Consider the following 26183-nt stretch of genomic DNA (forward strand, 5'->3'; position numbering starts at 1 on the left):
GGGGTAACTTCTTATAGTGCTATAGCATGCTTCGATCAAGAGGTCCGACTGTTTTTTTCTCGGAACGCAAGTAGTGACCTGCCTCATTCTATAGAAATGTTTTATCTTCTGTTACAGCACTAAAGTGGCATATCACCACAATCACTCAAAATGATGGTAGATGACAAAATGGTGACAGTAATCTTACTAGTAGAAGTTTTGTTATCACCAACAAAACACAGACAAAGTACTAGCACAATAGTAAAATGAAGAAAGTGAAAGAAAATGCCAGCTAGGAGCTATATCTAAACTGAAAGTTTTGCAAACATATGCCCTGCCGCAGGGCACAGTGATCAAGTTATTATTGCACTGGATTATTCCTGTACATAGAAACCAGTCATTGGAGTATGTGAGTGATACAGGTATTGCCTTTAACTACCATCACAGAGTAGTATGTGCCACACAGTGAACAATTCTCAACAACTGCTCCTGGGTTATTGTTTCTGGGCGTAGTCAATGTTCTGCTGAGTTGCATTATATAGTTGTGCTAACCTTCCATTTAATCATTCACCTTCTGACACTACTGGCTTTTTCTCTTGTGCAGGTTCGGAAGCAGTAATGACACTGTCAGTCACTGGATTTACAACCTACGACTCGTACAGCTTTAGCAACGTCTCCCTGATAGACCTCGAGGACAATGAACTCCAGGCCCTGGAGCTCCGCCCACTGTCCCAACCTGGAGACTACTGGGCTGAGCTGAAGGCAGCGCCGTCACAGCCTTTCACCGTCGTGCTCCGCGGCGTGGACACCACCACTAACCAGGTCTTCCAGAGGCAGTCAGGCATCACGCACAGACCCTCCAACGTAACCTTGAAGGTAGGGACACAAACACGTTTGAACAGTCCTTTCCAGGACAAAGTTGCAAGGAGGCATGAACGAGTGGCATTAACATGAATAGAGGGGTTAACTGTACCCACTTTAAGAAACAGAGCGATGTTGCGGCACAGCAGGGTGATACTAATGAACTGCGGAGTAGCGCTGTAAATCGTGTGAAGGAAGTAGAGACCTAGTAGCAGCATACGGCAGTGTGTGAGGGAGGAAGGGACATGCCAAGTGCATCGGCAAGAGAGGCAAAACAGCATTGGATAATGACATTAACTAGAGAAGGGACTAAATCTGATTATGTTTCCAATAACTGATTTGAAGGTTTTATGTGTGATGTAACTGCAGTACATTCATTCTAGTTCAGTGATTACTGACTCACATTCTGTGCACATCCACTCAACAGGCAATCTTGCAAAATAATTATTAGGAATGCATTTTGGTGTATAATACCTGATATGCAGATATTTTGTGCGCAGTAACTAATGGAATGGGAGGCTTTCTGAGCACAGTTCCTGATTTGCATGCTGTACCCAAAGTGAATTACAGCTGACCGGGAGCCGCAGCCGACCCTAGAGGAAGGGCGGCTAACCCAGTCCGTGGGCGGCAGACAAAGGGCACAGCAGCAGCAGGGCGCGAGGGTGTGCCTAGGAAAAGGCCAGCAAGTGACCAAGGCAGTTTTGATTTAAAGGGCCCGATCAAGAAGAGGGGTCGTGTTTACAAGAATGACTTAAAAGGTGACATGGACAAACAGTCCACAGCTGTGTTGCCTAAGGAAATTGATCTCACCCACCCACACCAGAGAAGGCAGGCATTGCTGCTGCAGGTGACAAATGGGGCCGGGTGGCACGAAGTTTAACAATAAATATCTTCACGGAAGGACGTAAAATGGCAATTACCAGAGCAAGATCCTTGGGAAGCCTTACGGCTGGGATTCTTGAGACTAGTTCAATTGCCAGAACAAGGTCCTTGTGATGCCTTATAGCAGGGACCCTTGACGTCAGACAAAGGGTAAGAAATGGTCAGGGCTGGACGAACACGGCACCTGCAGCCCAAGCATGGCCATGGGGCCACGAGCTCCAGATAGTTGGTAGTAAGTTGAAGCCTCGAAGCCGCGACCCACTGCACCATGTAAGTGGCAGAAGTGGAGCTGTCACTGCGTTTGGAAAGTGATTTATGACAACATTGAAGTATGGATATTATTATACAATAAGCATTGGATGTACACTGTGTAACCTGTTATGAAAATGCCTTACGTTGTAGTACAGGATAAGCCCGAAATGAGCATGTTGATGACCAATGCCATCATGACAAGTGTGTACTAACTTGTGTTGTGAATAAACTGCAGCTGTTCTAGCACCACAAAAGGTCTTGGTGTACATAATTGATGGGAGAGAAGGAAGGGCCGAAGGGCCCGTGAGTTTTCTCGCAGAGCTGAGGGAGGGGGGGTTTATTCTGTTCACTCTCCCTGAGGTGCTGGCACACTCTCAGTAGGGCAAACATATTCAACGGGCGAGTTGTTGGTGCACAATAACTGATGGGCAAGCATTACGCAGACAGACAATGCCAGCCTGCCTTTCTAAGCATAGGAACTGGTGGATAGATAGGGACACATCTCTCCTGCCTCGCGCAGCTCCAGTCGCTCCCCCAGGCTCCCTGAACTCTGGGTATCGTAACGCTAGCTTCCTGATTGCACCCTTGGCATTTTTGCTCCGCATTTTGATTTACATTCTCTCATGCTCATTACCTCTGAAACTGCGCGATTTTGAAAGCTAATTGCATGTTGCCTGCAGCGCTTGTGCCTATTGTTGTGTCAGCCCGCTTTCAAGTCTAACTGTGCCTCTGCCCACTTGCACGTTTCTTTTCCCTGGCTGCCGATCTTAAAATATTTGCTGTGATTTACTTCTGGCCATTTTGTTTGTTGTTCTGCCTGCCAGCCCGCCCCTCCACCACGATCACACCTCCCTGCAGCCCCTCCCTCCCACGGACTGTAGAGTGCTGACCAGCCTGTGCCTCCTCTGTGACTCTCCTGCCTCGCGCAGCTCCGGTCGCTCCCCCAGGCTCCCTGAACTCTGGGTATCGTAGCGCTAGCTTCCTGATTGCACCCTTGGCATTTTTGCTCCGCATTTTGATTTACATTCTCTCATGCTCATTACCTTTGAAACTGCGCGATTTTGAAAGCTAATTGCATATTGCCTGCAGCGCTTGTGCCTATTGTTGTGTCAGCCCGCTTTCAAGTCCAACTGTGCCTCTGCCCACTTGCACGTTTCTTTTCCCTGGCTGCCGATCTTAAAATATTTGCTGTGATTTACTTCCGGCCATTTTGTTTGTTGTTCTGCCTGCCAGCCCGCCCCTCCACCACGATCACACCTCCCTGCAGCCCCTCCCTCGCTCCGCCCCCTCCTCTCTCCATTTATGTCTGATGTCCCCACGCGCAGCGGCCACGCCGAAGGTGCGCCACAGGTAAGCCCGTCTACGCCCGTCCGCGCCTGGACCGCGCCCAGCGCCAGACCCCCTGCCCCTCGCGCTGCTTTGCCCTCCCGCATCACTTACGATGCCGCCACCCTCCTAGCCCTTAACCCCGGTCGCGCCCCCAACTGCGTCCAAGCCGCTCCTGGACACACCCATGGACCTTTCTCTTGCTACTCCTGCAAATTTAGCGGCACCAACTGCATCTCCGCTACGACCACACCACAGATTCCCGACCCCACCCACCTACAATGCATCCTTCTCAACACCCGCTCGGTCCACAGACATGCCATTGACCTATGGAATCTACTAGACACCATCTCTCCAGACGTCGCCTTCCTAACGGAAACATGGATGAACGCTTCCTCCGCCCCAGACATCACCATTGCCATCCCTGAAGACTATAAGATCACACGCAAGGACCGCATTGGCCACACAGGAGGAGGAATCGCTATCGTCCATAAGAAATCTATCCGCATCTCAACCAGCTCTGACGCCAACCTCGCCAACTCCGAACACCTTCACTTCCAAATACACATCGACCCCAAGACCACACTCAGAGGCACCCTCCTCTACAGACCACCAGGACCCCGCGCAAAATTCAGTGAAGACATCACGGACTTCGTCACTCCACACGCGCTCCCCTCCAAAGACTACATCCTTCTGGGAGACCTCAACTTTCACCTTGAAAAGATCAACGACCGCAACACCACCACCCTCTTGGACAACCTCACCAACCTCGGACTTAAACAACTAGTCACTTCCCCCACCCACATCGCAGGTCACACACTCGACCCCATCTTCACCTCCAGCAATCACGTCTCCTTCAGCCACACTACGGATCTCCTCTGGACTGACCACAGCTGCGTTCACTTCACCTACAACAAGCCAAAACCCACCAACCACCTCCAACCAACTCTGCAAAGAAACTGGAACAAAATCACCACCGACCAGATCTCCGCATCGCTCCTTCTAAACACCCCAGCCCACTCCTCTAACCCAAACCAAGCCGCCGCTAACCTCACCCTATGGTTATCCAACACCGCCGACACCTTAGCACCACTGAAAAAACGTCAAAGCAAACCTGGCAGCAAGAAGGCCTCATGGTTCAACGATGATCTTAAGAAGTCCAAGAAACTCTGCCGCTCCCTTGAAAAGGCCTGGAAAAAAGACCCAACCACTAGCACCAAGGACGCCTTCAAAAACGCCACCCGCACTCACCACCAACTAATCCGAAAGGCCAAGAAAACAGCATTCAAGGATCGACTCGACAACAACGCCCACAACAGCAAGGAACTTTTCAACATCGTCAAGGAATTCTCCAACCCCTCGGCCAACTCCAACGACATCACCCCCTCTCAAGCCCTCTGCGACTCCCTAGCCTCATTCTTCTACAACAAGATTGCAGACATCCACAACAGCTTCGACAACCAACCCAGAGACCAACCCACCCAACCATTTGCTGAACATTCTCCCCCCGTGAACACCCTTAACGACTGGAACCCAATCTCCACTGAGGACACAATCCGCCTGATGAACTCCATCCACTCAGGATCCCCCACAGACCCATGTCCTCATCACATCTTCAACAAAGCAGACTCCATCATAGCACCGCACCTCCGAGACGTCATCAACTGCTCCTTCAACTCCGCCACCTTCCCGGAAGACTGGAAACACGCTGAACTCACCGCCCTTCTGAAAAAACCCACAGCGGACCCCACCGAACTCAAAAATTACCGCCCCATTTCGCTCCTTCCATTCCCGGCCAAAGTCATCGAGAAAGCCGTCAACAACCAGCTCGCCGCTTTCCTCGAAGCCAACAAATCCCTCGACTCCTCACAATCTGGCTTCCGAGCAAAACACAGCACTGAGACCGCCCTCATCGCAGCAACAGACGACATTCGAACTCTACTGGACAATGGAGACACAGTCGCCCTCATCCTCCTCGACCTTTCTGCAGCCTTCGACACAGTCTGCCACAGCACCCTGTTACAACGCCTCAATAACATCGGAATACAAGGAAAAGCACTTGAATGGATCACCTCGTTCCTCACCGGAAGAACCCAGAGAGTCCGCCTCCCACCATTCAAGTCCGAGGCCACTGAAGTCATCTGTGGCGTACCACAAGGACACAAGGATCATCACTCAGCCCCACCCTCTTCAACGTATACATGAGCCCCCTCGCGGCCATCGCCCGCCAACACAACCTCAACATCATCTCTTACGCGGATGACACTCAACTAATCCTTTCTCTCACCAATGACCCCAGCACCGCCAAAACTAACCTACACGAAGGAATGAAAGAGGTTGCCGAATGGATGAAACAAAGCCGTCTGAAACTGAACTCCGACAAAACAGAAGTCCTCATCTTAGGTACATCCCCCTCTGCATGGGACGACTCTTGGTGGCCGGAAGCCCTTGGAAAAGCACCCATCCCGACAGACCACGCACGGAACCTAGGCGTGATCCTGGATTCTTCACTTTCAATGAACAGACAAGTCAGCGCCGTATCCTCATCCTGCTTCAACATTCTCCGCATGCTCAGGAAAACATTTCGCTGGATCCCCACCGAAACAAGGAAAACAGTCACCCATGCTCTAGTCACGAGCCGACTGGACTACGGAAACACCCTCTACGCAGGTACTACCGCTAAACTCCAGAAGAAACTCCAACGAATCCAAAACGCCTCAGCCAGGATCATATTAGACATCCCGCGCAACGAACACATCTCTGGTCACCTGAAAGACCTCCACTGGCTACCCGTCAATAAGAGAATCACTTTTCGACTACTAACCCAAGCACACAAATCACTCTACGACATCGGACCAGAATGCCTCAACTCACGACTGTCCTTCTACACCCCCTCCCGCCAACTACGTTCTTCCAGCCAAGCCCTCGCCACTGTACCTCGCATCAACAAGACCACCATGGGAGGCAGATCCTTCTCATACCTGGCTGCTAAAACATGGAACTCACTCCCCGCTTACCTTCGCCTCACCCAGAACCACCTAGCATTCAGAAAGCAACTTAAAACGTGGATATTTGACAAGTAATCCTCCTCCCCTTTCTAAGCGCCTTGAGACCCTCTGGGTAGGTAGTGCGCTATATAAATTCTCTGACTTGACTTGACTTGACACATCGACTTTTATGGGCATGTTTCCTTATTTGGACACCAACATGGCAAACATTCTAGCGTAATGCTGTCACCAGACGATAGTGTCACTAGGCTGACCTCTGTACACCTAAACTTGAGGGGAAAAGCAGTAGCACACATATCAAGTTTACAATATTAATTTACACAGGGATTCTGAGACGGTGCTTAATTCGAGCCGGTGGATGCCGGGGTGGGACACCGGGACTCATCAGTGTGGATCGCCCCTTATTTTTCCGGATCAGGCATTTCCCGAGAGCAACAGAAGGAAAGGTACACAAACGGGTAAGGAGGAAGAGAAAGACAGAATAACGTTACCAAGGGATAAAGCAGGACCCTGCAAGAGTGAAATAAAGGGGCTTTGTGCTCCTGGTAGTAGATTAAACAGGCCTGAGGTGGATTGGAAATTACACAATTTTGGCATTGACATTTAATAGCGCAGGCCATGGACTCCTGAGCAGTGCTTTGGGCACCAGCACTCTTCATTTTTTATAAAGGAAGCACTGTCTGAGAACCACATACAGCTTGCACATACATTCAAATCTACTTGCATTTGAATTCTGATAGACTTATTCTGTCAGCATGAATTCTGGAGGACACTTTCTTCTGTCCCATGAATTCTGATGGGCAAACTTTTCTTTTGAATGAATTATGCTGGACATATTCTCCATTTGCATGAATTCTGGTTGAATTATTCCTGTTGGGCATACTCTTGAATTGGGTGGGCCATTGCTGCTATTACCATTGGATCGATGTTGAAACTAATTTTCCCTGACCCGAGTCATTTGTACAATATTTGTTATGTGTCAGAAATCTTTAGATTGGAATGCTTTCTTCTTTGGCACAATATAATCTCTTGTTGTGCACTGGTGTATGACAATCTATCAATCAATAGTCTGCATTGAAACCTACTGTCACTACAACGTACAAAATGCTGATGAATAATATTTCCACATCAGCTCAGAAGAGAGGAATGTTCTTACACGTGAAGTACTGGATAATCACATTAGGAAGATTATGCTTTTAAAAAAAAAATGAACTTAGAGATAGTTTGTCAATGCTTAATACAGTAATACAGTAATAAATTAATGCAACATCCTACTTATCCACATGATTAAGCAAATATTAAAACCATATACAGTAAAAAAACGAGATTTGTATAGTACACCATTCCAGAGTAGCAGTCCTACAAACTGATTTACAATCGTGAATATTATATAAATATATTTATCTAATCCAGGAACGTAGCAGCCACTTATGGTATCTTAACTCATATTCTCCCATAAAGTCCTAAACTTCCTACAGGAGCCCTATCTTAAAGCATATTTTCTTTCGCACTCCTTACTCCTTTCTAGTTTACTGAGTAGCTGTGAAAAAGTTGGGATGTCCTTCGACCTCCACCTTTGAAGAATCAGCGAGCGGGCTACCAGAACTAATATATATAATATATATATATGCTTTTTTTGTAGGGAGGTTGCTATTAGATCGGGAGAGTATCCTAGTACCATTGTCTGGAAATCTAGCACCTGCGGTACTTTCAATATATTGAGGCAGTACTTGTTAATCATTTCCCAAAATCTATTTAACTTCAAACACCCACAGATGAAGTGAGTCCAGTTCCTGCCTCCCTCCATATTAAAGCAAAAGCGGTTTGCTGAGATTTGAGGGTTTATTTTATGTAGAAAATATGGAGTTCGATACAGAAGCCACTTGAAGAAATATTGCATTTGTTTTAAATTGGCCGCTTTCAACAAGGAGCTGTTGAACCTATTTATCTGCCTTCAAGCTGCAGTGAGATGTTTTGCCCTTCCTGGGTTTCCCATTTTCTCTATGCTTTCTGATATAATTTACCTGCCCCTCGAGCTCAAAAAAGTGAGGTCCAATCACTAATCGATAAATGGTGAATAGGATCTAATAGTTCCCCTCCTAAGACACTGGCTTCAGTAATATATATGTGGTTAAGCTCTACAAAAAGCCTCTAACCCTGGCGTAGGACCATTGTAAGATTATTTTGCCTTGTTTCACACACTGTTCTATTTCGGGCCAGGTTTTGCAGTCCCCCATTAGAAAGGCTCCTATTTTACAAAAGCCCTGGCTTCTCCACTTAGCTATAATCTCTGGATCTAACAATGGATATTGACCTATTTGTACATCAGAGAGGAGAGTTTCTCAATTTATATTGGGGATCATAGAATGCCCAAAAAACAGTTTTTTTCACTTAGTACTCCATTGTAGAGTTTTGTATGCAACTTTTTTGGGTGTTATTATTAAACGCATACAGTTTTGGATTAGATATTCTTTGTGAATTAAATCTGTTGTAGCTGTTAATATTGAAAACGTTCATTGTTCTGTATATGTAGGCTTTCCTGTTTTCAGTTACTGCTTTTGGTAACTCTGGTGGGGTTTTTTCAGTGTTTTCAAGTGATTTCAATACCTTAATAAAACAGTGGTTATCATTGGTTATAGATTTTCGCACCATTAAAAACAATAGAAACAGTGTTTTCTGGTGTTTATTGAATGTGTTGTTTTTATTATTGCTTGCTTTATGCACTGATAGCACATGGTCTATAGACAGGTTTTCGTACAGTGTATATGAGGTCCAAATACATTTTTGCAAATTTAACTTATTGTAGTACACCATACAATATTTCTTCAGTGAGTCTTTGGCCATATATGCTCTCTCTTTCCTTCCCATGTAAACTTTTTTCTGTGAAAAGGCCCACTCAAAATTGGCACTTGAGACTGGCAACGTAAAAACAGCCAGTACACACTTTATGAATTCGGGCCATTGACATAGCTTTCCATGCCAATACTGGTGCACTTGAAGATTGCAATTCTCGGGGCAGGTTCTGCAGCATTTGCGTTGAACTGGGTGCTTATGCCCTCAGAGGTATTGAAGCGGTCAAAAATGAAGCAGCACTTTTGAAACTACAGAGGAAATTCCCCTTTTTGGAGGGGATCTAGAACTTGTACAGAGTACCACAGTGAGGTTTCATTGGCGTCAAATGCCATGGTTGGCGAAGAGACATTTCTATGCATCATTGCAAGCCATTTCTCATACATTGTAAAATAAACGTTCCTAAGTTGCTCTTCAACATTGCTTTCCTTACCAAGTGGCAAGCACTTTAACATGGAACATGTTGCAGTGCCAAGGTCACTAAAGGTGTTGCCCAGCCTACTCTCAAGGAGATGTTTCACATCTACACCAATTATGCTGAACACTTGGCAGACAAGGGTGTTGTCAGACTCTAGTTTTTTATTATGTCCACTACAGCAGTTATGTTTTCCTGTAAGAATGCAGTAGAGTGTGTTTTTTTTCACATCACTATCAATATGCGACCAAAGATCCTCACTTTTCTTGCCTTTGCATCAAATCATCACTCAGCAAAATTTCTGTAAACAGTTGCCACATAGATAATATAGCATTCATAGCCCCTTGGACGGGGAACCATGATCTAAGTGACACAGTTGGGATGACTCTTTCTTTGATGCCACACAAAGCACAAAATGAGAAATATTTGCATTTTAGTTCCTGTGCATAAGAAAACAGTTCACTTGAATGGACTAAAATGTCATTAGCATTCCTCATTAACTCTGAAGATTGCAAAGATACTTTCAGCATACCATCTAACAAGGGCAAGGATCTCTTGCAGGGAAGAACTTCAGCTCATCTATCGATTTTGACAGGTCATCACACAACTTTTTCATATACGTAGCTGAATCACTTCAAATACAAACAATATCACTCCAATCTTTGTTGAACTTGGAAAGAACCTTTTTACAGAGCATTCCAAGTGACACTGCGTTCCATGTTTTCCAAAAGTCTGGTGTCATGTTTTCTCCACTATCCCAGATGCTTGGTGATAGCACTCTTTTCACATATACTTGTCACTATACCTTGCATTGAATGTTTAAAGTCTGAGGTGTTGGCAATTCACCTACTATCAATACTGACTCACTAGAAACTAGGGGCTGATGTATTGAGGGTTTTTACCCATTCTCTGTAGGTAAACGTGATGACATATATCGGGAAAGATTCCCAGCCATTTTATCTATCTGTGAAAGAATCAAACGCAGCCAAAACATCCAATATGATTTTGATATTTCCTGATTCTCTACAGTTTATAAAATAATTAAACAAGACCTAAAACATGCTTCTAAACCCTGTATCTTTAGAACAAAACTGAAAAAAGCAAAAGGAAGAAGAATCAATATCCTAGTGGCATCCCTAAACAACAAAACTCAAGCAGAATAATGTTAGCTCAGTCTTTTTTGCTGCTAGCTTGTATAACAAAGTTACATTGTATTGGCCCCTTCAGGAAGAAAAAAAATGACTCTTTCACACTCTTTATTTCTTTGAATGGCATTTAGTTTGTGGTTGTGCAGGTGTTTTTTCAGTATTTATATATTTTCACTTGTAAGGGTTATTACTATTTCAGTGTTTTTTTATTAGTTATTATAGGTTTAAACCTAAAACCGGACAACGTATATATATGGTATGTGCAAAGTTAGCATCATACTATTCCTTCATGTCAGGAAGAGCTAGTCCCCCTTCTGTCACCGGTCTAAAAAGAGCATCTATTGAAAGCCTAGAAACCTTATTTGCCCATATAAACGTGGAGATCAAACCCCGAACTTCTTTAAAAAAATAAATTTGAACCACATTTGGAATAGCTAAGAAAAGGAAATCACATAATGGTAAAATCATCATGTGAATTATGGCTACTCGGCCTATTATTGCTATTGGAAGATCTTTCCATTTTATCAATTTATCTTTTATTTTATTATAAAGAGGAATATAATTCAAGGCATAAAGATCATTGACATTTTCCGTAGCATACACGCCTAAGTACCTCTTAGGCCGAGTATTCACCAATGGGGTCAGTCCTGCTAATAATGACACACAATTGCAAAGCAGAATCTCAGTCTTAGATGTATTATTTTTATATCAACCAAAGGATTGAAATTCCTGAAACAATTTAAATATTTGCATTTGTACTTCAATATTAGGTTTTAGAAAAAGGGCAAAATCATCAGCATGAAGTTTGATGTTAGTGATAACGGGCATTGGAGATGTTGAACTGCTGATAGAGCAAATAGGTATGGCATGGGGCTCTATAAAACATGCAAAAAGCAGAGGAGATAGAGGGCAACCCTGTTTTGTCCCTCTAACTACTCTACAAATGCCAACCTTGTTGGCATTTACAATTATAGAATTTAGAAATGACTGCAATCAGCTTGGGGGGGAAATCCAAATTTTGCAAGTGTATAATACAGGCTTTACCAGCACACAAGGTCAAAAGTCTTTTCGGCCTCTAAAAACATTATTTGGGTCGGGATTTTATTTTGAGTAAAATAATCTCGGGCCTCAACTAAAAAAGTAGTATTAAAAATAGTTGTTGGCATGTGACAAATCCGCATTGATCTTTGTGAATAATTGACCCTGTGCAGTTGCTCATTCTATTTGCTAGTAATTTAGCTATGGTTTTGTAGTCTGCATTCAACAGGCTGATAGGCCTATAAGAATTTATGTCCTCCTTATCTTTATTCTTTTTTAAAAACTGACTACCACAGCAGTTCGAAAGGATGGTGGTATTCTTCCACCCTGTAAATTATGATTAGCTAGCAAAACGAGTTTGTCTGTTAAGCTTGCACTAAATTTTTTTTTAAATTCTACCAGAATGCCATCTTTCCCTCATGCTTTACCATTAGCCATAGATTGAACAACCGCTTCAATTTCTTGTATTGTAACAATAGCAGTTAATTTTGTACATTGATTTGAGAGTAATTTTGGAATTTGCAATCCATTAATAAAAGAATTTAATTTCATACTGTCTACCTCTTGTCTGACAGAATAGATAAATTCATAATGTTTTAAACACGCACTTTGAATTGACTTTTAATTTGTAATGCGGATTTTAGTAAAGTTATTGGTCAGCGCGTGGACTCTATTCTGGGCCTGTTTGTCTTTTATTTGCCAAGCTAAGAATTTACTGGTAAACTCACTCTCTTCATAAACTCTCTGGAGATAGGCAGAGTTGGCTGTATATACTTTAAAATAATAGTAATCTTGCATCTCCTGTCGGGCTGACCTTCTCCCTCCTCCTCTAAAAAGCGCAGCAAAGTCAGTGTTGCCCTCTATTAATATCTGCTTCCAGTGGGCTTTACTCCTTTCCCCCTTCTCCTTTACCTCCTCTTCTCCTCGTCACCTCCCGTGCTTGACTTACAATCAGCTATTAAAATTTCATGATACATTAGATAGGCTTTCTTCCATGCCTCAGTGCCTCTGTGTCATGTGAAAACAAAATTGACTCTGCGTGGGAACAAGTTGGCCGGGCTCTCTGAGCGGAGGAGACAAGGAGTTTACACACCACAGCTCCCCGCAGAGATACGCCGTTACCTTCAACTAGTGAGTCGATGCTGATCCACTCCCGCCTCGGCGTCGTCCTTTACGGGGAGTTTATGTTGCCGGGATGGCTGCTCCTTGGTAGCGGACGCCTCACCCTCGTGTGCAGCTCCAAGCCTCCCCGTTCTCAGCTCCAAATGTCGTGTGCATTAAAGGTGGATTTTTTTCCTCAGAGCCGGTACGGAGTATTACAAATTCCGCAGCTCCCAAGTTCTCTATCCTCGGTCTATCCTCCGTTGGCCGCCTTCGTTACAAGCTTCACTTCCGGGGGCAAGGCATGGCCGGGGAAATGCATTAGCCGTGACGCAGGTGGGAAGCGTCTTCCATCATAAGAAAATGATTTATTCAGAGTATGATGGATGGGATACTACGTCACAGTGTGACAGATATCCTATCCACCTTTTTACAAGTTTATTACACTCTATGGATTTCGTAATAAGGCAGAAATGATATCCGGCACTTTGCGATGAGTAACCCATCCACTAAGCTTTGAATCATACCCTATGTCTAAAATTTACTACTTTTAGTGCCATTGTTATTAGAATTATGTGCTTTAAAAAATATAATTTAGCCTTAGGATTTGCATAAATGACTTGGATAAGATCACCCTGTACTAGTAGCCACTCTCATTATGCTGGCTGACGTGGGTAAACTCCTAAAAAAGGATTACACCTAACTGAGAGGTGGTTAATGCACACATTCCCTAGCAGTACACCAGAAAAGTATGTTTTTTAGAAATGTTTCTTGTACACTGCACGCGAAAGGAATGAATGCCTCAATATGCATGCTACATGTTGGTATTTCAAAAAGAACACTTGCAAATAATAGAATGTGAGGACAACATTAAAAATGGTCTGGTAAGTTCAGCTATAGCAGTGGTGTTGAGAAAGAATGCTTGTTTAGTGGGGTAGACATGCCATTTTGTGTTTCTAGGAGTTTGTGTATGAAGATTGTGTTCGGAGAGACGTGAAGCCACTGGAAGGGAGTTTGAGGTAGCAGGAGCTGTAAACTTTGGATAACCTGCCATACTTTTCATGGCTTACTAAAGCATGTTAGATTAGACTGTGCATACCCTCTGTTCCACCTTGATTCGTTTGAATCGAAGTATCCACTTGAGGGACACATTTGAACACCTCTATTAATACAAATCTCTCTCTTCTTTTTTCATTTCAGGCATTTAGAGCGTTCCCATTAGCTCCAGGAGGCAAAGCTGTCATTCCCTTTACAATTAAGAACTTTGGGCAAACTTCCACGTACATCATTCGTGTGGCAGGCAGCAGCATTGTGGAAAGCTACAGCCCCTCAAGGTAATCTCTCTTCTTGGACAAAGGATGTCTGAAATGCTCTCAAGGTGTCATTATTATAACAGTACAATAGAGCTTCACTAAGCAAATGTGCCTAGTGTCACTCATTCTGAGTGAGACTCACTCCCAAATAAGGACTGTATGTATCTTCTTTTTTAAGTCAGTATGAAGGCGGTTATGGCAGATTTTTCATCTAATGAGGATTTACCTCTTTCCCGCCCCTTCTTAATTGTTAAATTATTGACACATCTATTGCGGCATTTTAGAACTGTCATTTTGTTGTGCACAGAGAGAAGTGGAATAAAAACATGCAATTATATAAAAAGGCTAAAAAGAAGAAAGTATCTCTATTGTATATTTGATACCACTCTAGCTGAGAAGACTCTCACTTACAGAAAGTCTATAATATCTGAAGTTACTTCCTTTATTGATTAATTGACTGCGGGGTCTCTCCATCTGAGCAGCCCTCGTCCATTCATTGAGGTCGCACTTCCTCTGGAGGATAATTTACTGGTGACAGCCTCTATATCCTCTTCTTTTCACAGGTCTTATCGCTGTGTGTCAGTGACATCATTTTTTATATAGGAGTTGCTTGCTGGTGGGTTCGTTTGGTATCCCTATATCTGGTTAATCTTAAACTATGGCATGTCTCTGATCTCTCTGCCTCTGTATTGTATAATGTTACAGCCCCCTTTGTGCCCCATTGGCTTATTATAATTTTAAGTGCCTCAGATGTCTGCCACATGAATGTCTGTGATGAGTCTACATCAGGGGATTCGTTTTCTTGGTTAGAATCTCTTCTGGCTCTCAAGTTGATTGTGAAACCCACTGCCAAATATCAAAGGGGAGTATCTTTGAAAGGTGGCCGAAGAATTGTGATATTTACTTTTGTTAGGACGATGGAGATAACTTTCTGTTTTTAATACTTTTTTAGCCGGTGCTTTGCACAGCAAAATGCCTGAACCGATTTTGTGGCAGGGTGAATTTTTCTCAACTGAGTTCACTTTTGTATCTTGCTCCATTATGTGTATTTTGCACCTGATAATGTCTTCCACAAAGTTAGTTTTGCAATGTTCCCATTCCAAATGTATTCATTTTTTTTTTTGATTTTCCTTCTTTCGGTTGCTAACTTTGATAACTGGTATTTTATAGGGGGTGACAATTTAGGGCCCTGGAAATGGTCAAATTAAAGACAGCCAGGATTTGTTCCAGAGTTGCATTGGACATTGTGATGAGAACTGGACTATATTGAAAGGTGTTATTGGTGTGTCCTGTTGCACTCTCCATGCCACTGAACGTGATTTTATGTATGTCAAGTGATATTCTGACCTCAACTCTAGGCTTTATTCTGGCCCTCAAATCATTTATCTGGCCCCCAAAGTGTCCTCACACTTTTACACCAGGTTTTAAAGACTGACACAGTTCTGTTTGGAAATGAGATGACATTAAAAATAGTTTATGAACTCTTGTCCCACTTCCCCTCAAAGTAGCTAGCTGAGTAGACTGAAATGTGTGGTTTTGGCACATATGTATGTACTCGCAGAGCAGGCTGTTTATTTTACAGAGCTATGGTATCAAAGTTTATCCGTGTGTTAGATGCCCTCTACTTTGAGAGAATCCTAATTTTCCCTCCTCTATTTTGGAGGATCAATTTGCCTGTGCCACTATTCTCTACATTCTTGGTGGCACCAAAGCTTTCACAAATAATATTGCTTCAGAATACTAAGTTACCCATTAAAACAGAGGCACATGGGAAAAAATTTACTCAAGATCATGGAATGATCATTTGATACTATTTCTCTTACATTTAGACTTTGTATCTAGATCCCCAACGGCATGTTGAGAAGGATATTTTTTTACCAATACCATGTTGTTTGTTTAGTTTCTACGTTTCATTTTAACTGTGGTCTGTTTTGAAGACCCTAGTCACTTTGTCAAGTCTGAAAAATCCAATGTTTTCTAATAAACATCATGGTAAGATGATATGTACCCAATATCATTTATTTGCCCTATGTGCCCTCTTTAGGGTGAAGCTTGAAAGGGGAGAAAGCACTGAAGGTCAAGTGACCGTTGCTATTCCTGATACAGCTGAAAGTGGCACATCCTCCACCATTGAAATTCTGGCGGTGGAAGAAGATTTACACGATTATACCACTTGGTTTATGGAATGTTCGACACTGTAACCCAGTAAATAAGGTACGTTTTAATCCCATGGCCTTGTCTTGAAGTATTATACTGACATGTAAAAATCACCTGAGATTCATATAACAGTATAATCCCTGATAAACAAGAAATAAATGGTGTTTTGGAGATCAGGTAGAATTCCAAATGCTGGTAAGAGCTAAGTAGATGACAAGGCAGCAGAAGATAAATCTAAATCTATAGGGGTGTTTCCAAGGAGATTTGAGCTACAAATGAGAGATCATTGTGGGAACGGGTGGTATTATGAGGCAATGCATCTTTGTCAATCTCTGCTCTAATCATGCATGTACACCACACCGGCCACAAGCATCTTAAACTCTATTTACATTCTTAATGATGCATTGGATATTTTGTGGAGTTAGGTAAGTGAAGCACACTTTACAAAGTCTGTAAACCCAGCTTCAACTCTTGTGTGGACTGGCTATTCAAGATCTGGTTCCACATGACTAGTAACATACGGGTGATATACTCACCTATCTCATAAAACAGATTTAAGCAGAGGCATGTAACTGTCGATGGAAAAATAGCCAACTGAAGTTTAATAGTGAAATAAAAAAATTGATCCATAGAAAAAAAGCTGAAAAATAAGCAAGCAACCTGTGTGCTTTGTCATCCTGCAAATTGGTTTTATAAACATTCATTGAGGGAAAAATGTTATTGAGATTTGATTTTAAAAAGTGAGCGAAGAATTAGATATTAGAATGAATATCCTTTTCCACTTTGATTACTCGTTTTTTGCCTATTCATTTATAATGTCATCTCATTACTCATACACGCTTAAATAACATAAATTTGAAACTTTTATCTTGATAGAGTTTTTATACAATACTTGACATCAGATTTCTCTAGGTAGTGTGATTTGATACTTTTTCACTTGTCTTACTTCAACAGTTGTTGTGTAGATTCTAGCACAATGTATATAAAGGAATTACTTGTATAATTAGTAATGATGTACAAACTCACAATATCTTTTGTCAATATGCATTACGCTGAATGGACCTTCTTCAAATGGAATATAAGAAGAGATACAGATCATAACATTCTTCGCATATTAAAGGTTTGCTTTATGTGATGCCACTTCAAACTTCATGTTTTGGAAATTAAATGACTGCAGAGTACCACACAGTGTAGCTATGGTGGCTAACTGTAATGCAATCTACATACAAGAAAACTGTTGTTATAATGAGAAAGATTTCAATGAGGCATTGTCAATATAGATTTCCACCAAAGAGTGACAGATGTGTGTTATGGAATCCAAACATGATATTGGAAAAATAGTGGACATTTCAACCCTATTCTTGCAATGAATATGAAATGATCAAGTACTCTGACATTTACTCACGACACGACCATAGTGTTGAATTCAATGACCCTTTGTTCTGTGTGCATGCTGTGTAATGGAATTAGTAAACATATGGTTCATCATTTTTTATTTAGAGTCTGACTCATTGATTAAAAACTGATTGATGTTTAACCTTATTGCAGGCTTTCCTGAATATACACATCCTTCAAAGTGACGACGATTTTAAGCAACAACTAAGCAAAGAAATTCGAATTGCTACTTATTCTTCGACCAGAGATTAACACTTCTATTCCACTTTTATGGGAATATCTTCTTTTGCAAACTACAAATTACTTGAAAAGGGCAGTCCTGTTGTGCAAACTACAAATTCTTATGCAAAGTACTTGAAAAAACAATCCTACAGTACAGAATTATAGGCATTTGAACATCTATGCTACGATCTATGTGCAGTCACTTTAAAAACTGTCTCTACTTTCTCGACTCAATGCACTGAGGCGCATTGAACATTTATACACACTATTTTGAACAAAACAGTCACTTCTAACCAAAAGGAATAGAGAAACGTACTTATATTCTCTGTTGAAGAGCTTTACAGCATCCTAAATGTTAAAAACACAATTAGCAGATTCCTAAACGTAGTCAGAAATTTGCTCTGATAATGTTACTCCTACTTTTGGAAACAAACTCCACCTATCTTGGACGTTATTAAAGAATACCATAAGTACTTCTGGGAGCTATTCGAATGCGTAAATATTCACTTATTTACTAATAAAGTAAATGTGTATTTTCAAAGGATAAATGCCATGCTTAAGTCAATTTACTCTTCCTAATGTTTTTTCTTTCCTCTCCGTGAAAACATTTTTTTTTGGTCCATGGGGATCTGACTGACTGCTCACTCCCACCAATTTATGGTTTGGTTCCTTTTGTTTTCCATCCTTTAACTGATTTATTCTTGCACTTGGCAAGAGTAAATCTACGACTGTTTTCAAAGGGAAACACTAGCTGAACAAGGTTTAGCGAGTTTGTAGATGTTCACAATCTTTTGTAAGTTTTCCACCATGAATTCCCACAAGCCAGGTGTGAGGAGATTTACTCATATGTACATTCACACCACATTGGTAGAATTATCAATGAGCAAATCCACGTTTCCTTTCCATAAAATAGGATTTTTATTCTTAAATGACTAGCTTGAGCACCTATGTTTTTCATGAGTGTTCAATTAGCTTTGTGGATCATGACATTTTTTATCTGTAGCAATATTTATCTAGCCAATTTGTAAGAGCTAAAAAGAAAAGATTTTAGTTACTGCCTTTGGTTTTTGTGTCCTAATACCTGCCCGCATTGCATTGCTCTTTTCTGATTTACTGTTTTTGTCATGTAAATTAATTAATTAAACTGGTGTGGCGATTTCATTGTATAATCTCTGCATGATTAAGACATTAGACTGTTGCTTCATTTTGGTTTGATATTGCAAATAAAGAGTTACCTGTTTGCCATCACTGTATTATTTTGCAGGCTGAAATTCATGCAAACATTCTGGGGCTTATTTATGAGCCTCTTGCGCCACTGGTGTGGCACTTTTTGTGACACACCGGTGCTGTAAAATATGCACCACACTGCAACATAGTTACAAAGTGACGCATCTAAACAGATGCGTCACTTTGGAATTCCCTGTGCTACATTATACCTGCATCAGGTATAATGTTTGCAGGGTTGGAGCTCATCCGCAAAAAAGGCTCGTAGAAGTGTTGCAGTGAAATCTACGAGATTCGACTGGGACACTTCTAGGACGCCACTGCGTCAAATCCTTACGCCTGCCTCACAGCAGTCATAAGACTGATGCAGGCCCATGTGAAAGGACATATTGCTGGAGCTGCGTCTGCTTTCAGACACACCCCAGTGATGTGCCACTTTTGCGCCTACAGATACGTCAGGAATACTGACGTATCTATAAATCCTTGCGGCATAAAGCGCCGTACAGTAAATACGGCGCATTCATGGTGTCACAAGGAGGCACACTGAAAAGTGTTTTCAAGCAGCGATGCAACACTTTTCATACATGAGGCCCTCTATTTCTATTGCTAATGTAATTTACATGTTTTCTATTGAGGAGACACTACATATATTGCATTGTAAGTTGGTATACAACGCAATTGGTATAAATGTTAGCACGTCTAGAGTGCTCTAATAAGGGAAGTGTATTACATTGTTGCCTGGCAAGTAATTTACTGGCATTCATTGGATTTTTGTAAGTAAAATGGTTGATGTTGAGTTGTTCTGTCTGTCATTTGTAAAGGTAGATGTTGTATACCAGGGGCATGTTTTACTTCACCATTGTCAATTTATCATTCACTAATAATGAATGTTTTTCTATCCTGTCAGCAGGTGCTGGGGAACTCAATATAATTTTTAATAAAGACATTAAAGGGGATTCAAGTTTTTAAGGTGTATGATCTGATGCAATTTTCCCCATATCAACAATCTCCTCTGCAACATGCCTTCCATGGGATGATCTCATAGTAAATTCTGAGGGACAATACGTGTTATAGCTCCTTTGTCATTTTTCAGCTTTTTACCCACAGTCTTTGATAGCTACGTGTCCTCGTATAGATTATATCTTTCCTAACACAGGCTATATTCCCTCCCCTTCTTTGCCCATCATTCAATTCCAAATCTCACATATCACCAAACCTTGAACTGTGTTAAGCCACCTTTCTTTTGTCTACTTTATTTAGCATTTATATTTTAATCCTATTTTGTTCTGCCGCTTTAGCTGAAAAAGGGCCTTGGCTAATGTTTTGCTAAGAAAAAAAGGAGAAACAATTCATGGTGCCACATCATCATTAATTGTTTTCTCCATTGTCAATTTTTAGTAATAAGTAATTAGTTCTCATCCCTGTTAAAGACCTGTTGTGAAAACATAGAGTCACTGTTGTACTGGCCTTTAGGGCAGTCTGGCACTGCCAGATGGGCCTTCTTGGTCCAGTGTGTGGACCATTTTGTTTTGGTCCTGTGGGCCTTGATAGGACCGAAGAAAAACAGCCCATATGCCGGTTCTTTCACGCTAGCCATCTAACAGTGCCAGACAGCCCAAAAGGTCAGTCCAGCAATACATAGAATGGCTTTTGGGTCCGGCTATTACTTATGATTTAATGCTTTTTTTGTTTATCTCACTTGCCTGCTCCTGATTTGAAGGCTTAACTCCATTTTCTTGTTTTTTCCCACCCAGGAACATTATATTCTCAAAGTGTTTTGAGTGAAAGATATCAATCCCTCAACCGCTGTTGTCAAACTTTGCATTTTAGTGCATTTGATGGAGTATTTTCTCTCTCTATATATATATCTCTTTACTACCCTTCCTTCCCCTAGCCACTCTCTTTATTAGCTATGACCTTCTCTCTCACCCAATAGCCGTTTTCTCCCCAACTTCTTCATCTCCTCACACTTTGAGTGTCGTCTACAACTCTATCGGCAGGTGGCCATCTTAATAAAGTTTTAACCATTCCATTATGGCTGCCCTAGAGTGCATATATGGGCATCTTTGAATGTATTTTATGATATAATTAGACATGACATGCAAAGATAACCACCTCAGATGCACAAGTACCCATGAAAGCCATCTTTGAATCGAAATTCTTAAAATACAAGACAATATATTAAGAAATGACCATTGTAGAAGCATGCTCACCCATCATAACTATGCATGAGAATTGTTTTCAATAGGCGTACAGTCTGAATTCTATGAGCCAGATTCGCAAAGTTTTTTTCATGAGAAAATATGTCTTATTGCTGGGACTTTAGAAGTATTTCTGATCTAAATCAATATTAAGACAACTCTACGCAGAGTAAAAAGTTTTGAGAATCAGGAGCAATAGAGTCCTGATAAATACAAGCAGGTGGATCATTGCAATAATTGTTGCCTTCTTTGAATCTTCTTTCTTTACTATAATTCTCATATCCTAAACTACCTCCTACATTCTAGGTACAGGATACATTTTGCTCTGATTTTACATTTACAATTGTGCACTGAAACTGTTGCTACATTTACATATGCATTTAAGTAAGGCATTTTACCAATATCAGTCTAAAATGTATGTCTATACTATGTGAAAGAGTTTTCACAAGTCTTTTTTGCTCATGTGAGTGAAGGTCCATTCGATGTTTCTTTTTGACTTTCTTGAGCCTACGTCTGCCAAAGCGTGTAGACAACACTGCCTTGAAAGTGCCTAAAATCATAGTTTGGCCATATAATTGTGTTTGTTTGTCTGACAGAATATAAAGAAAACAGATATGGTGTGGGCAGAATATTGTGATAAAAATATCAAGGATCTAAGTAGGTAAGTATAGATTTACTATTCTTAACACCACATATATGTACCTTGAAGATATGCATATCGTCAAGATACAAAGATGTGGAGTTAAGTAAAGGTAAAACTTGCTTACCCATAGAAACTTACCATCACAATATTTTTGTCCTTTATATTCTTGATACAATATTTTTTCTACACTAGATGTTTTCTCCAATATTTTGTGCAAACACCAAACGATCATCCACTTCTGGGTTCTCAGCTTCTAATTTCTGTAGCAAAATGTTAAAAACAACTAGTGGGTGTTGTCTGAAATTGGGCTCTCCTCTGTGAGGGTTTCATCCACCGAGGGTCACAGCATGACACTTGTGAATTTCTTTTGAAGTCAAAGCAAGATAAAAACATCTCGAATGAGCCTCATTTGCAACTGGGTGCAAGAATCAAATCAGACACAATCCATTCTTACATCCAGTTTTACTATTGCTCCAATCACTAGTTTAGCACAACAATTGCTATTTCCCTGGCAGTTTGTATGCTGTGTTCACCCTAGCTATATTTAAAACTTTAGCAAAAGGCATCAATCTCTGCTCTCTGCCAGCTGCTTAAAACATATAAAGGAATGCCATTAGGGTAAAAAAGGGTAGTCACTCCTCATGTCGCAAAGCCACGAGGTCTGGCGTTGGCTGACGACCTATTTTTCCTTTGTCAGTGCTTGTTTTATTTTATCATGGCTTTTGGCATTTGGCTATTGTTGAGCGAGCTGTCTCACCGAGATAAAAAGCATTGGCTACACTCAAAAATATTTCTTGATCTCAAACAGCAGACTTTTTGTGAGGATGTGTGCCTTGTGAAAGAGCAGATCGCCATCTCTCAGAGTGATGTTATCCAGTGGTTGAAGTGAGCTGACCATTGCCCCATGATGCATTGTGTAGTGGGCAGAAGAAAAATTTGAATGATACAACAGAAGACCAATGCAGGAAGAGGGCTGGTTGATAGCTCCTAAATTAAAGTCTATTAAACATAATTTTAATAAAATCAAAAGGTCTTTGCTATCACCAGACCTAAAAATGCTGAATATAATATTTGCAAATCAATCATTTCTGTTTTTCCAAGAGGACTTTTCAAGGATCGTAGGCCTTTATGAGATTTCAAGATTTTGCCTCTCTCATCACGATCCTCACACTTTTAGGGGCCACTCATTAATCAATAGCACTAGCTCTAAGGGCCCTATTTTCCAAGGGTGTGCGTCGCTTTTGCACCATGCAACGTGGTGCATGCGCAATGCAAAACCAAAATGCCTTATCAAGCCACACAAGGCCACTTTATATGGCCCTGAGTAGCTTGATAAATCAGGAGTGATGCAATGCAGGACAAATCGCTGCATTGTGTTATGATACTCTGCTCTGGGAAGGCATTCCATGGGTGTTTTGTGGGTGTTCCCATGCTACTCCTATGGGTTTTGACGTGTTTACAGATTTTCCATTACTGGTAGACCTGGCAATGCACCAAAATGCTACACTTTCCCAGGGGATGCGTATGGAGGAGAAATATCTATATTTCTTGGTGTTACTTCCTCTTTCTATCACATGGATAGAGGGAAATGCCTCAGGGGGCTGCTTTTGTGCAGGAAGGTGCAACTTTCACCAGCACATCAAAAAAGCCAAACAAGCAGCCATTACCACCTGCATTGACTCCGCTGCCAACCACACAAAGGAACACTTCAAAATAGTCAAGAATTCCCCAACCCAACAGCCACAGACAACGCTATCAACCCCTCCCAAGAACCCTGTGACATCCTCTCAGACTGGTTCCACAGCAAGATCACCAACATCTACAATAATTTCAACATCCAACCTGCCACCATCATCCCTGACAAGCTCAACCAACCAGTGAACACCAGCCAAACCATCACCACCTGGTCACCAATTACCACCCTGACCACCTCAGCCATCATGTCTTTCATCCACTCCGGGGTGCCCACAGACTCCTGCCCCCATCACCTCTTCAACCTCACAACAAGCCCAATCAGCATGCAACTCACCGGCATCCTCAACACCTCCATCTCCACAATAACCTCCCCGGACAGATGGAAACACGCAGACATCAGACCCCTCCTAAAGAAAGCCTCCGCTGACCCCAGGTGCATCAAAAATGATCGTCCGTTCTCCCTGCTCCGCAACTTGTCCAAGGTTCTTGAGAAAGCCATCAACCAGCAACTCACCAAATACCTGGAACAAACCACCTACTAGACGCCTCTCAATCAGGATTTCGTGCCAACCACAGCACTGAGACCGTGCTGATTGCCATAGCAGATGACATCAGAACACTCCTCGACCATGGAGAAATGGCGGCCCTGATCCTCCTCGACCTTTCTGTGGCATTCAACACAATCTCCCACAACATCCTCATCAACAGACTCTACAACAGACTGTACAACAACAACCACAACAGACTCTACAACAGCAAGACCCCCTCAAGTGGATATCCACCTTCCTTTTTTGTTTCAATCTGTTTTATTGTATTTTTCATTGACAAAACAGTCTTACACATTGCAGATTACAATTCATTATAGTTTTCTTTTGCTGGGCATTCATAATATAGTTTACCTTAGCTCATGGTGGCCTGGACATACCTGAAATGATAGTAGTATTAGTTACTCACGTATACTCAAGGGTCGCTTATGTCTCGTGTTAACCTCCGTTGCTGTGGCCGGCGCTTTAATCTCCAGATGTACCCCATCTGATTTTCCATGACGCGTTTGCTTTGATGTAGTCTACTAACATGGGATGGGGTAAGAAGGAAGCGGGACAACTATAAAGAAAAACAGGTAGTGGGAAAAACTAACTGGAGCAGTCCCTAGCCCTCCCTCAATGTATCTACTCTGGTTATGCTTGCTGGATCATTTAGGTGCGTGCTGTGATGTCTGTGTTAGATGTTGCGTGAGTGTAATCACTAGCAAAGACCCCCCAGCTGTGTCTCTATCGGGATCAGTGTGTCTCCTCCTGTGTGTGCCCAGGGGTGTCGTTGGGGGTCAGTGCATCCAGCTCAGAACTGCAGTCTCTCTGTAAATCATTCAGAATCACATCCCAGATTTCTGCGATTGGGGTCTGTAGGAGGCTTAGTGTGTCTTCCCAATGTAGTGCAATGCTTTCTGCTTTAGCCCATATCTGCAGGAGTGGATCCCCTTCTTCCTCACAGAATGCACACAGAGCATCTGACTGCCTCTCTTCATCTCCACATCCAAAAACATCAAATGTGGCATAAAACAAGAATCATCCCACAGCCCCACCCTGTTAAACATCTACATGACCCCCCTTGCAGACGTTGTTAGATCCCACTGACTCTACATAATCTCCTATGCAGACAACACTCAACTGATCCTCTCCCTCACCAAGGACCCTGCCAACGCCAAAGCCAACTTCTGCAACGCCATGACCAACTTAGCTGAATGGATGGGAGACAACTGCCTCCAACTCTGACAAAACTGAGGTACTGATCTGGTAAAAACACTTCCTCACCCACTTCGGTACCCACACCAACCGACCACGCGTTCAACCTCGGCATCATTGTCAACAGACAACTGACCATGAAATGAAAAGTTAACACAGTTCTCTCCTCCTGCTTCCACACACTGTGCATGCTCCATAGAATATTCAGATAGATCCCAACCCCACCAGAAAGACTGTCACTCAGGCCCTCATCACCAGCACCCTCAAGTACGGCAACACCCTCTACACCGGTATCTCCATCCAGCCCCTCAGAAGACTCCAGACCAATGCAGAACTCTGCAGCCAGATTCATCCTGGACCTCCCCAAATGAACTCACATTGACTACACCTGACAAACCTCCACTGGCTCCCGATTCAGAAAAGATGCCAGTTCCAGGTCCTCAGGCACACCTACAAAGCCCTTCATGACCTAGAACCTGCCTACCTCAACCATCGACTGAACTTCCACCAACCCGCTAGACACCTATGCTCCTCTTCACTCGCCCTCGCACATACCCCCAGCATCTACCACACCCACAGTGGTGGCCGCTCCTTCTCCTACATCGCTGCCAAGACCTGAAGCAGCTTCCCCCTCCAGCTCCGTATTGTTCCCTCGCTGGCAGATTTCAGGAAGTGACTTTAGACCTGGCTCTTCGAAGGAGACACAAAGACTCTAACCCCCAAGGGGTGTC

General features: G+C 42.3%; 1 protein-coding gene across 7 annotated transcripts in view; it reads left to right on the plus strand.

Moving 5' to 3' along the window:
* The window catches only part of LOC146856285 (von Willebrand factor A domain-containing protein 7-like), a 288620-nt gene extending 269420 nt beyond the window's left edge, over positions 1–19200 (plus strand). For all 7 annotated transcript variants that reach the window (XM_085654386.1, XM_085654387.1, XM_085654384.1 and 4 more), the window contains 4 exons: positions 584–855; positions 14061–14194; positions 16218–16387; positions 17879–19200. In XM_085654386.1, the coding sequence (XP_085510512.1) occupies positions 584–855; positions 14061–14194; positions 16218–16374 (563 nt within the window). In that variant the 3' untranslated portion in view covers positions 16375–16387; positions 17879–19200. The remainder of the gene's footprint in view (positions 1–583; positions 856–14060; positions 14195–16217; positions 16388–17878) is intronic.
* Positions 19201–26183: the final 6983 nt, after the last annotated feature.

Source organism: Triturus cristatus, chromosome 4_1 (assembly GCF_964204655.1).
Source record: "Triturus cristatus chromosome 4_1, aTriCri1.1, whole genome shotgun sequence".
Taxonomy (NCBI): Eukaryota; Metazoa; Chordata; class Amphibia; order Caudata; family Salamandridae; genus Triturus; species Triturus cristatus.